The sequence below is a fragment of the Scyliorhinus torazame genome, chromosome 15 (genome assembly GCF_047496885.1).
Source record: "Scyliorhinus torazame isolate Kashiwa2021f chromosome 15, sScyTor2.1, whole genome shotgun sequence".
Classification (NCBI taxonomy): Eukaryota; Metazoa; Chordata; class Chondrichthyes; order Carcharhiniformes; family Scyliorhinidae; genus Scyliorhinus; species Scyliorhinus torazame.
The window spans coordinates 157,591,664-157,605,223 of NC_092721.1; the positions used below are offsets into that span (position 1 = coordinate 157,591,664).

The window sequence follows — 13,560 nt, forward strand, 5'->3', positions numbered from 1 at the left end:
GGTTGGCAGCTTGTCTCCATGGTCTGGTTAGTAACCAGTATTGGTTGACTCTTGAAAGGAATTGGTCAGTTCCTAAGCTGCTAACTTTAAAATCCAGTGAAGTGTTTCATCTGGATCCAGAGCTTTATTTGGTTTTATTTCTTGCAATAATTTTAAAATACCCTCTTTAAATCTCTGAGAAATGGTCAGAGCTGGATATGTGTGTTTAATTTTCTCTGGTAAATAAATGAAAAATTGATTACTCAATAGTTGTGCTTTACATACATACGGACATAATAATAAGAATCATCTTTATTGTCACAATTATGCTTACATTAACACATCAATGAAGATACTGTGAAAAAACCCTAGTCGCCACATTCCGGGGTCTGTTCGGGTACATAGGGAGAATTCAGAATGTCTAAATGACCTAACAGCACATCTTTCGGGACTTATGGGAGGAAACCGGAGCACCCGGAGGAAACCCACGCAGACACGGGGAGAATGTGCAGACTCCGCACAGACAGTGACCCAAGCCAGGAATCAAACCTGGGACCCTGGCGCTGTGAAGCAACAGTGCACCTGTCAGTCCATAAGAGGGTCGTTTAGGAGTCTGGTAACAGCGGGAAGTAGCATAGCAGACAATGAATCCATATTCAGACAGAACACTCAAGGAATGAAATACCATTACTGTCATGTTCAGGTATAATTCAGAGTGAGATTCCAAAAGCACAGAGATCAAGAGACAAATTATTGTGATGAAAAGAGAAGCACCCCCTTGTCAGGTTCTTTTATGGTTAAACCCCCAAAGAACTGCAGACGGTGGAAATCAAATAAATTACGGAAGATACACAGCAAGTCAGACGGCATTGTGGAAAGAAGGAAGGTCTAAGTTTCTGTTGAGTGTTGCAAATGTTTCCGGTTTGGTTTCTTCCATTTTGAATCCATTTCCTTGGAGGGCAAAGTTTGGGAAGGGACGGGTGGTTTCTCTGAGATGTGCGTGGATCGTGGATCCACTTCATTTTGGGTGTACGTCTGCAGCAAAAACCCTCTGCCACAGAAAGGTTACAGCACAGAAACGTTCCAGTCATTGCCAACTGGAGGACACCCAGGTGTAGCAGTGGCCTGGGGCAGCTGGCGCAACAGTGGCACAGTGGTTAACACTGCTGTCTCAGAGCACCAGGGACACAGTTAGCTGGCCTTGGGTGACTGTGTGGAGTTTGCACATTCTCCCCATCTCTGCGTGGGCTTCCTCCCACATTCCAAAGTTGTCCAGGTTAGATAGATTGGCTATGCTAAATTACCCCTTAGTGTCCAGGGATGTGTAGGTCAGGTGGGGTTTGGGCAGAGGAATGGGCCTGCGTAGGGTGCCCTTCAGAGGGTCGGTGCACTCTAGTGCCCTTTCTAATCCCACTTTACTGCACCTGGCCCATATCACTGTAGCTTACAGCACTTAAGTTACAAACCCAGGTACTTTTTTAAAAGTTTAAGGTCTCTACCTCCACCACCAACTCAGGCAGCGAATTCCAGACACCCACTACCCTCTGCATAAGTTATTCCTCATGTCCCCTTAACACTTTTTAAATTAATTTTGCAGCCTTGTGGAGTCCGTGGACCATGTCTATGTTACATGTTATAAGCTGCACTCCCTTTTTAGTTTTCTAACCAATCTTTTGCTTGGGTTTTGTTTGCACTTCAGCCCCACATTTCTGATCTATGGGCACCCAGCGTGTAAAGGGGCAGGGAAGGCGGAGGACCGCATTGTGAACCTGCTCCTGGGCTTGACGAAGCACGCCATTTATAGGTCCAGGCAGCGGGCGACCGAGGGGGACGTCCGGCCAGACTGCCTGCCCCTTTTCCGCAGCTACATTCGTGGTCGGGTATCCCTAGAAAGGAAGCATGCGGTGTCCACGGGCCCCCCGTGCTCGGTGGGCATCGAAGGGGCGGGGGTGCTTTATTGACCCCTTTGATTGCACTCTGATGTTTTTAAGTTTCCGTTGATCTTTGTTCTGTTCGGGCAGCGCCATTAACAGGAGCAGCTCTTTTTTGCTTTGTCCCTAAATTTGTTTCCTTTCTTCTGTTTTGCTGGTGGCCAATCGTGCACATCTTTGGGTTGTGGGGGTGAGATCCATGCAGACAGGGAGAGAATATGCAAACTCCACACGGACCCCCAACACCTTCTGCCACTTATCTTGAATCTATGTCCCGGTTCTCGAATTCTCTGTAGCCCTGTGCCCCCTGCTATAGTGTGATGTGTCTGAGCCGCCCCGGGGTTTAATCCCTGTTCCCGCGCAGCGACTTTTGTCGATTCTATTCCTGCGAGAAGCTTTGAACATGTCCACGACATTGCTGACGTCACAATGCCCCGCTCAGTCCGTCATCGGACTGGCGCAAACCGAGACAGCTTCTCCGATTGGCTACCGGGGAGGGAGCGCTGGACCAATGGCCGGTGGCGGTGTGAGCGCGCGCGAAGAGGGAGAAGGTTCTGGAAAACGGCAGTAGCGACGGTGCAGATTCCGAGGGATTATAACTTTTACCCAGCGGTATGGAAGTCGTTTCGTCGCGGGTTGGTGATGGAATCAATTGTTTGCCTATCTACTCGAAGTGGGTAGAAATCTGTAATACGGATGCGCCCAGCAAGCGGCATGTTTCTCAGCTGTGTGTTTTTTCTCCCCCGGGTATTGAAGTGACCCCTCACAGGAGAATCAAACACCATTTGCCACTCAGCCGAACGCACGCAGCAATATTGTGGCGACCCGGGAGACGTGAGGAGAGGGAATTTGCAGAGCCTCGGGGACCCGGGCAGCTGAAGGCAGCGCCGTCAACGATGTGGGTTAAAATCTGGGCAAGAGGCGAGAATTAGAGTAGGCAGAAACCCGAGGATTCATAGAATCTCTACAGTGAGGTCATTCGGCCCATCGAGTCTACACTGACCCCCCCCCCACTCCCTAACCTAACCTGCACATCTTTGGACCGTGGCAGCTGGTGCAGTGGTTAGCACTGCTCCGTCATGGAGCTGAGGACCCCGGTTTGATCCCAGCCCCCTGTCTGTATTGCACATTCTCCCTATGCCTGCGGGGGTCTCACTCCCACAACCCAAAGATGTGCAGGCTAGGTGAATTGGCCGTGCTAAATTGCCCCTTATTTAGAAAAAAAAAAATTGGGTACTCTTAAAGTAAAAAGTCTATGGGAGCAAACCCATGCAGGCATGTGGAGAATCGGTGAGTGTAGATTCGGTGAGAACCAGGGTGATGGGCAAACAGGACTAGGTGTGAGTTAGGATATGGGCAGCAAAATTGCTATTTTTAAAAGAGGATGGTGGGATTGGCTGTAGTACGTTGACATGTCAAGTCTGCTCCTCCAGAAGCTGAACTGAGACACATTAATTAAACATGCACGATAGATGCCCACTAAATTTGCAAGACGAGGGTGGGACTTTCCTGTGTATGTTTTTTAATGGTGTGACAATCTTTAATTACTTCCAAGTAACCTTGCTGGAACAAACTTAACTTTTACAATTGTGGAGTCTATTTCTTGGAGATTTTTTAAAGCATTTTTTAACTTTGTCTTTATCTTTTCTTCCTAATTACATTCTTCTTTCTGTCTCTTTTTCACTTTCTGTACCTGATTTGGCAATAAAGTCAATATTCTAAATGCGCATCCTGGTTCAGACTGTATTTCTCAGTAAGGAACCTTGAAATTGGTTCACACACATCCTGATAATTGCTTATTGTCACACGTAGGCTTCAATGAAGTTACTGTGAAAAGCCCCTAGTCGCCACATTCTGGCGCCTGTTCGGGGAGGCCGGTAGTGGGAATTGAACCCGCACTGCTGGTCTTGTTCTGCATTACAAGCCAGCTGTTTAGCCCACTGTGCTAAACTAGCTAAACCGTGCCTGATACGCACGTAGAGGCCACTGCAGTAAAATGACTTCAGCCAGAACAATTTCCAGTAAAAATGTGCATAGAAATTAACAAATGGTACTGCAAAATTTGGCCCATTGTAACTTGCAGATGATCTTATCTACTTGTTTGCACGTGTAGTCTGCTGATCTTGGCCTGGGATTCTGTATCCATGCTATAGCTAATACTTCCAAGTGTTTACAGTCACTTACTGGTAAGCACTAACCTATTTTATCCTCTTCTATTTCTCTTGGGTCACTGCATTGATGCACCTCAGGCAAATCTAGATGAGTACATTAAGGAAAAGGAATAGAAGGATATGCTGATAGTCCGAGAAAGAGGAGCAGGAGGAAGCTCATCTGGAGTTAATTAGAACATTGAACTGTACAGCACAGTACAGGCCTTTCGGCCCATGATGTTGTGCCGAACTAATCTGAAACTAAGATTAAATAGAACATAGAACTGTACAACTTCTGGCATAGACCAGTGGATCAAATGGTCTTTCTGTGCAGTGTAACCTGATCCTTTTCTAATTGGTTGTGCTATGTCTGCTTGCTCTCCTACTGTACTATCAGGTTGTTAACTTGTCAGTGAAAGCAAATAAACACATTTTGGTTTACCTTTAGTATCCTCCACTGTATTATTCTGCTCAGTGCTAATCCTGTCCATTACCTTTTGTGGAGGTCAATTTATTGAACTTTCCCATATCTTTTCTAATTTCCTTGTAGTGATTCTTCCTGTGCATGCCCTGATCCTGTACTCTCAATTAGTTTCTTATTGCTTGCAAATTATTTTACGAATAACGCTATTCTCATCTACAGTATTATTTGATCAAGATTTGGCAACTACACTTCACTGAGACTGTCCCAGCTCAATTATATATTCCGCCACATTTCCTTCCCCAGTTAGTGTGTCAATCATAATTGGATATTGCCTCAATTCATTTTCATGTATTATCCTGGCACTACAAATTAGGAGCAGAGGTAGGCTATTTGACCCCTCGAGCCTTCTCTGCCATTCAGTAAGATCATGGCTGACCTGATTGTGGCCTCAACTCTACATTCCTTCTATCCCTGATAACCTTTGACTCCCTTGTTAATCAAGAATCTATCTACCTCTGCCGTATAAATATTTATTGACCCTGCCTTCACTGCTCTCTGGGGAAGAGTTCCAAAGATTCACAACTCTGAAATAAATTCTTCTCATCTAATTCTTAAATGGGAGACATAAACTGTGTCCCCTAATTCTAACCTCTCCCACAAAGGGAAATTTTTTTCAGCATTCACCCTGTCAAGTCCCATCAATAAGATCACTTCTCAATCTTCTAAATTTCCTAATAACATAAGCGTCCCACCCTAGGTATCAGTCAAGTGAACCCTCTCTGAACTTTCCTAAAAAGACCAGAATTAAACCGAACTCTTAATGTGGTCTCACCAAATCTCTGTGCAGCTGTAGCAAAATAACCGATACTTCTATTCCCTTCCTCTTGCAATAAATGGCAACATTTAATTTCCCTTCCTAAGCATTTGCTATATCTGCACACTATTCTTGATTCATGTGCCAGAAATCTGCAATTTCTCTCCATTTAAATAATATGTTTCTTTTCTGTTCCTCCTACCACGTGGATATGTTCACATTTTCCCACACTATACTCTAACATGTGTCAAATATTTTCCCACTCACTTAACCTACCTGTCCCTTTCACAGGCTACTTATGTATTCTTCACAACTTACTTTCCTACCTATCATTGTAACACCAGCAAATTTAACAGCTATACATTTGGTCCCTTCAAGCTCTTCAAGTTAAAACTGTTCTCTCCTCTGTCAAAATCAGTTTTTTAATTATGGGATTTGGGTTTTGCTGGGAAGCCTGACATTTATTGTCCATCCTTAATTACCTTGAGAAGGTGGCAGCGAACTGTCTCCTTGAATTGCTACAGTGTGTTTAGTAATGGTGCTCTCACATTCCTGTTGGGTAAGGAGTTCAAAGATCTTTACCCAATAATGATAAAATAATGGCCATATATTTCCAAATCAGAGTGGTGTATAATTTGGAGTGGAATTTGAAAATAGTAGTGTTCCCCAGCACCTTCTGCCCTTGTCCTTCTAGGTAGTAGGGGCTGTGGGTTTGAGGTGCTCGGCAAGATACTGCATTGCATCTTGCAGATGGTACACACTCATCCAGGCAAGTGGAGAAAATTACATCACAGTCCTCATTTGTGCATCTCGGTGGTAGGACGATTCAGGAGAATCAAGAGGTGAGTCACTCACCACAAAAAACAGCCTCGGAACTGCTCTTGTCACTGTGTTTGTCAGGTTTACTGCAATGTCTTCCCTTCTGTCTTTGTAGTATTTAGACTGAGCAATTCCTCATTCTTGAACTCATTGCCTCTGATTTTCCCATCCTTCCCCCTGAGCCTCATGCTCCAGAAACGTTTCCCCTGATCAATAATCACACAAGTGCTTTCTGCCTTCTATTCCTAGCTCAGTCCCTAATTCAGATCAATAGCAATTGTTGTTACTCAACAGTCTGCCCCAGCAGCCTACACAAAACTCATCTCTATGAAATCCACAAATTGTTTCATCAATACCTTTACATCAACTACTCATTACTAAACTTTTCCATCTTGGTTCCTTTTTTGGGAATATCATAATTTTCTTGCTAATTTTGTCACCACCCTTTAAAAGCTACTGTCTTCATATAAAAAAATCTGCATTGCACATCAAACAACAAACAAACAAAGAACAAAGAAATGTACAGCACAGGAACAGGCCCTTCGGCCCTCCAAGCCCGTGCCGACCATACTGCCCGACTAAACTACAATCTTCTACACTTCCTGGGTCCGTATCCTTCTATTCCCATCCTATTCATATATTTGTCAAGATGCCCCTTAAATGTCCCTATCGTCCCTGCCTCCACTACCTCCTCCGGTAGTGAGTTCCAGGCACCCACTACCCTCTGCGTAAAAAACTTGCCTCGTACATCTACTCTAAACTTTGCCCCTCTCACCTTAAACCTATGCCCCCTAGTAATTGACCCCTCTACCCTGGGGAAAAGCCTCTGACTATCCACTCTGTCTATGCCCCTCATAATTTTGTATACCTCTATCAGGTCGCCCCTCAACCTCCTTCGTTCCAGTGAGAACAAACAGAGTTTATTCAATCGCTCCTCATAGCTTATGCCCTCCATACCAGGCAACATTCTGGTAAATCTCTTCTGCACCCTCTCTAAAGCCTCCACATCCTTCTGGTAGTGTGGCGACCAGAATTGAACACTATACTCCAAGTGTGGCCTAACTAAGGTTCTATACAGCTGCAACATGACTTGCCAATTCTTATACTCAATGCCCCGGCCAATGAAGGCAAGCATGCCGTATGCCTTCTTGACTACCTTCTCCACCTGTGTAGCCCCTTTCAGTGATCTGTGGACCTGTACTCCTAGATCTCTTTGACTTTCAATACTCTTGAGGGTTCTACCATTCACTGTATATTCCCTACCTGCATTAGCCCTTCCAAAATGCATTACCTCACATTTGTCCAGGTTAAACTCCATCTGCCATCTCTCCGCCCAAGTCTCCAGACAATCTAAATCCTGCTGTATCCTCAGACAGTCCTCATCGCTATCCGCAATTCCACCAACCTTTGTGTCGTCTGCAAACTTACTAATCAGACCAGTTACATTTTCCTCCAAATCATTTATATATACTACAAAGAGCAAAGGTCCCAGCACTGATCCCTGTGGAACACCACTGGTCACAGCCCTCCAATTAGAAAAGCATCCCTCCATTGCTACCCTCTGCCTTCTATGGCCTAGCCAGTTCTGTATCCACCTTGCCAGTTCACCCCTGATCCCGTGTGACTTCACCTTTTGTACTAGTCTACCATGAGGGACCTTGTCAAAGGCCTTACTGAAGTCCATATAGACAACATCTACTGTCCTACCTGCATCAATCATCTTAGTGACCTCCTCGAAAAACTCTATCAAGTTAGTGAGACACGACCTCCCCTTCACAAAACCGTGCTGCCTCTCACTAATACGTCCATTTGCTTCCAAATGGGAGTAGATCCTGTCTCGAAGAATTCTCTCCAGTAATTTCCCTACCACTGAAGTAAGGCTCACCGGCCTGTAGTTCCCGGGATTATCCCTGCCACCCTTCTTAAACAGAGGAACAACATTGGCTATTCTCCAGTCCTCCGGGACATCCCCTGAAGACAGCGAGGATCCAAAGATTCTCCCTTTGTTTTCTAACAACTCCCTCATAATTTACGCTTTTTCTTAAAAGTTTCTGGATATCTTTCAACCTAAACATGCCATTGCCTCAGCCGCCACACCTTATTTGTCCCTCTAATTCAGTTTTCATATCACTGAAAGCATCAGGGCCACCTGGATCTGTCACTATATGACATGTGTGACCATGCCTGCCCATTTTCCATTATGGCCCATCTCCGGTCTCTGTTCTCCTGGATTTATTCAATACTATGCATTTCTTTGACAGCCAAATAAAATTTACCTAAGTAATAGATGTCATGTAATCCGTAAAAAATTATCTAACTTTGGAACTTGATAAAGATTGCAAAGCACATGGAGGTGATGAGCAAGGAGATGATGGCAGCATTGAAGGTGCTGGTGGGGGAGGCGATTGCCCTGTTGAAGTCGAAGGTATAGAGGACATCGGTCACGGTGCAGGAGCAGGGTGAGAAACTGAAGGAGTGGAGAAGACCTTGTCGCAACACAGCGATCAGCTCACCTCGATGGGTGAGGAGCTGCAGAGGGTGGTCGAGGCCAACAAGGATCTGCGACCCAAAGTGGAGGACCTGGAAAACAGATCTAGGCGCCAAAATCTGAGGATCGTGGACCTGCCCGAAAGGGTGGAGGGCCCAAGGCTGACGGTGTACTTTGCCAAGATGTTGGCAGAGCTGTTGGGGGTGGGAGAAGAATCCTCTCCGTATGATCTGGATTGGGCTCATAGGTCATTGAGGCCTAAACCAAATGCGAATGAACCGAAAGGAGAAGGTCTTGAATTGGCTGAAGCAGAAGTTGCAGTGTGCTGGAGCTCGAAATACGTATTTACCAGGACTTAACAGTGGAGTTGGCGAGGAAGTGGGTGGCCTTCGGCCGAGTGAAGACAAACTGTATAACAGCGGTGTGCAGTTTGGCGTAGTGTACCCAGCTAGCTCAAGCTGGCTAGTGAACGGGAGTGTGTTGGGGGGAGGGGCCGCAGCCGTTGGAGCCTGGTAGAACAGCTTTCGATGGGCTTGGGAGGTGTGAAAAGTCGGGGGAGGGGATCGATACTGGGTGAGGTTTTTGAGAGGCAGTGGATGGGGGGATTTGGGAGGGTTTGGATGGCAACATCCAGTGGGCAATGCCCGGAGGTATGATGGCGGATCGGAAGGGTGGGGGGTGGGTGAGAGACCCAGTTAGGATAGTGATGTGGAATGTGAGGGGTTTGTTGGAAGGAGGTTTTGGTGTCATCTCTGGGGTCGTGGTCGTGAATTTGAAACCAGGGCCCCAAGAAGCCATTTTCGGGGTGTCGGACCGCCTCAGGTGGCAGGCAGGTGTAGGGGCAGATGTTTTTAGCCTTCGGCTCGCATGATTACCCGGAGGCAGGTCCTGTTGGGATGGAGGTCAGCTTCTCCACCCTGTGCCTGTACTTGGCAGGGGGGACCTACTCAAGATTCTTTGACTCTCGGGAGGTGAACTTTCAGCTGAAGGGCATGAAGGAAAGGTTTCACAATTCATGGGGACTGTTTATTTTGCACTTTTGAGAATTGGTTGCCATTGAACGTTGGGGGTGGGGTCGGCGTTATTGTGGTCTTTGGTTGCATTGTTTGCGGATTGATAATTTTTGTTTTTTTACCTGGAATGTATGGTTGGATGTTTTGGTCTGTATATTGAGCAGGGTGCGGTTTGTGTGGGGGGGATTATTATTGTATTTGTTCTTTTCTTTGGTTGTATATTGATGAAAATGAGGAAAATAAAAAGAAGCAAGTGCTGACAAAACTAATTTCTCATCATTTGAAGCTTTCATTTTTACTTCTGTAACACAAAAATAATTCTGGAAATGTTAAATATTTCATTTTTTCACAGGAGTAGCTGAATTAAAATGGGTTCCAGTTTGAATGATCTAATCTGCCAGCAGTAACGTTCTCTTGAGCTTGCATTGTTGAATTAGATGACAGAACAGAATTTGGGGAGGGCCATGTTTGATTTTGCAGTCCTCTGTCAAGAAGGTAGGAAACACAAAACTTTACTGATAGCTTAAAGTTGTTTTTGTGATATTGCTGTTTATGGAACTGCATTACGTGACATGCATTCCTCAAGATTACTGTTCTCTCTATCTTAACCACCTTGATTATCAGGGTTGGATTTGTATATTTTTACAAAAACTCATTTTGTCCCTCATAACAGATTTGGGACCATTATGTCCAAATTGGTTTGAAGAACTTAGTTTGTCAGCAGCTTCTAACAAGTTTAACCAACGTAGAGATGATGCCCATTGCTTTACATCAAGTTATTTCAAAACTCCATGGCAAAAGAAGCCTTTGTACAGTCAGCTCGATTGTACTCCATCAATCTTCAGTGGCCTGACTTTAATGACCCCCTCAGTATTCACCCCAGAAAAAGGGAATGATCAAACATGGTTGAAAAGAGGTAAGTCATCAAATCTCTGAAAAAATCCAAAATATTTTTCATACTTGATATCCTGAAGATTCATTATTTTGGGGCTTGTAAAACCTGAATATTAAATGTGGCATTTTATGATGCAGCATAAGTCAGAATGTCATGCCAAACTACCTGAGTTTGCAGCATCATATCCTGTAGCACAAAAGTCAGAACATTTGAGTCCAACACAAAGGAGATGTTACCGTTCTTTTATTGAGAAACTTAAACTGAAGAGCTAAACACCATAATGCACGACATAACGATGGTTAAAAGAGATGAAAGATTGAGGTAAATTAAGAAATAGTGATTACGGGTGGCACAGTGGATTAGCCCTGCTGCCTCACAGCTGCCGAGGCTCCACGTTCGATCCCGGCTCTGGCTCACTGTCCGTGTGGAGTTTGCACATTCTCCCTGTGTTTGCATGGGTCTCACCCCCACAACCCAAAAGATGTGCAGGCTAGGTGGATTGGCCACGCTAAATTGCCCCTTGGAAAAAATGAATTGGGTACTCTTTTTTTTAAAAATTAAAATTAAAAAAAAAAAAAAAAAAATAGTAATTCCATGGTTGGTGGAAAGACGGCGCTACAGCAGTTTAAAATTCTAGACTAGAGTGAGATAGAACAGGAAACTGTTGAAATTAAACTCAATGCACATGAAAATTTGAGGAGGAGAAATAGCATGTAGAAGAATACTTGAAATTTCAGTGGAACAAGAGATGTCTATAAAGAGTTCAGGGATATTGAAGAGTGTTTTGCACAAAGGAAATCAAGCAATGGAAAAAAAGTAGATGTCATAACAAGGTCATATAATGAAGAAGGGCTAAAGATTAAGCAATCAAAGGTGAGAGGTGTAGCTTGGTTAAACCCATGAGAACAATTATCTTTCAAGAGTTGACGCTGAATTTTAATTGCCTCTAGAGGTGTGTGGAAATTTTGTAACACTGAGAAAATTGAATCTGAAGGAAGCTCGAGGTATGAGGGAGACCATTCTATCCATGAAGTTTATACTTCCACTGAAACATTTAGGTCTATTTCCTGCCATTCACACCATATAATTGTTGAATGATTCCAGAGTTTCTACCTTATTGCATTCACCCTATGCATTCTACATCCGTCTTGAGCTTGTATTTTAGGAACATGTACTGATGTCGCCTTGTTCTACATTGTTATTCAACTTGAAATGAACTTTCGTTGTCCTAGTTTGTTTTGTAGCTCCATAATTTTATGAATGTAGAATAGAAATCTCAAGTGTCTTAAATAGATAGCAACAGTGACAAACCACCAAGGTAATGTTCTGAATAAGGACCAGAGGATGAAAAGGAGAGAACTTTGGAGATTCTTGAATTAGTGGGGGAAAAAGTAAGGGATTAATTGACAACTGCAGTGGAGGTAGAGATTATTTAGAAGTGTAGCAAGGATTTTGAGGTGTCTAATGATTCACCAGAGATGCTTTAGCAATTTGATAGTTCTGATGAGTAATAATGTCATCAGAAATGTGAAAAGTTAGGTTAGAACTGTACAGCTAATAATTGAAAACAAATAGTAGATTCCATTATCTTGGAATTTACTAATATAAGTGGTTTGAATAATGAAGATCAACTTTGAGAATTTATAGGAGATTTCTTAAGATGAAGTATGCAGATCTTAAAGATGGTGCGATGGATACCATCAGAACCATTTATCCTTTTGAAATACATCTGATTGGATTACATCAGATCACTTTTATTCACTTACCAGCTTTTCCCATTGAATATCCTGTGCCCCACCATTCTATGGTGCAGAAAAACTGTGTTTTTGAAATATAAAACTCTCTAATCTCCTTTTGTTCTTTTAAATATAAGTCTTAATCAATTAGTGTTGCCTTGTCCTTTATTTAAAATAAACAGTATTGCAGACCATCCAACTACACAGTTCCTGAGCCAAGCAGGTAGACAGTTAACCCGTCTGGGGTGAGAAGCTTGCTAATACAGTGCTGTAATTACCTTGTAACAAATATGTGAGAGCTATTTTTCAGAGCTTACTATCTAGTTACCTGTCTCTCCCTGTGGGGAAATGCAACCTTCTGATTGGTACCTTTACTTGATAACTGGACGATCGGAACTCCATGTAGATGTTAGCCTGAATCCAATCAGTTTGTCCATCAATATACGGCAGTCATATAATTGTAATGTTAACTTAATGCTAACCTATGGCAAGGCTAACAATAGCATTAGCATTTTATTCATAGTCACATGAACATTGGGATCAATTTTTCCACCATGTAACAACATGTTTTGTTCTGAATTTACTCTAGCGGGAAGCAGCAATTATTTGTCTGCGGCACAAGGAAATATACCTCCATACAAAATGAGAGAGAATGAAACCTTAAATCCAACCTCTGATATTTCTTTAATGAAAAGGTATGTTCAATTCATCACGCTCTTTTTTAGCACAGGACACTCTAGGTGGGCTTTTCTTTCTGGAAACAGTTACTGTCAGAAACCTGGTTGTATGACCCTCTTCATTTTCAAGGGTCAGTTTTATATTAATATGCTTGTGAGGGGCATTTGGTCCCATTCTCCCATCTGTTGGAAGGTTAATTCTGAGGATGGGAAGCAGCAGGAAACCCAGCTCCTAAATTTTTAATGGTTCGTGAGGAGGCGGTGGTCTTGAGTTTGGATTAGTAATCCTGGATAAGGCTCTGGGGACGCAGTTTGAATCCCACCACAGCAATTTTAATTCAATAAGAATTGGGAATTAAAAGTCTAATAATGACCATGAAACCATTGTCAATTTTTGTAAAAACCCTTCTAGTTCACTAATGTCCTTTAAGGAAGGAAATCTGCCAGCTGTTCCTAGTCTGGCCTACGCATGACTCCAGATTCACACTTAAATGTCCTCCGTTACAGGGCAATAAAGGATGGGCAATAATTGCTAGACCAGGCAGTGATGTCCACATCCCATCAATGTTTTTAAAATTGAGGATTTATTATCTTTTTCGTATCCATGCTGCCCCTCGTTTTTTAAGCCAATGAC

At 43.5% G+C, this 13,560-nt stretch overlaps 1 protein-coding gene across 1 annotated transcript in view; it reads left to right on the top strand.

Annotated features, from left to right (window-relative positions):
- The first annotated feature begins 2,532 nt into the window (after positions 1-2,532).
- brca2 (BRCA2 DNA repair associated) overlaps positions 2,533-13,560 on the top strand; it is a 169,988-nt gene continuing 158,960 nt past the window's right edge. Inside the window, 4 exon segments of the mRNA XM_072476994.1 lie at positions 2,533-6,140; positions 9,971-10,113; positions 10,292-10,534; positions 12,839-12,944. Of these exon segments, the coding sequence (XP_072333095.1) occupies positions 10,056-10,113; positions 10,292-10,534; positions 12,839-12,944 (407 nt within the window). The 5' untranslated portion in view covers positions 2,533-6,140; positions 9,971-10,055.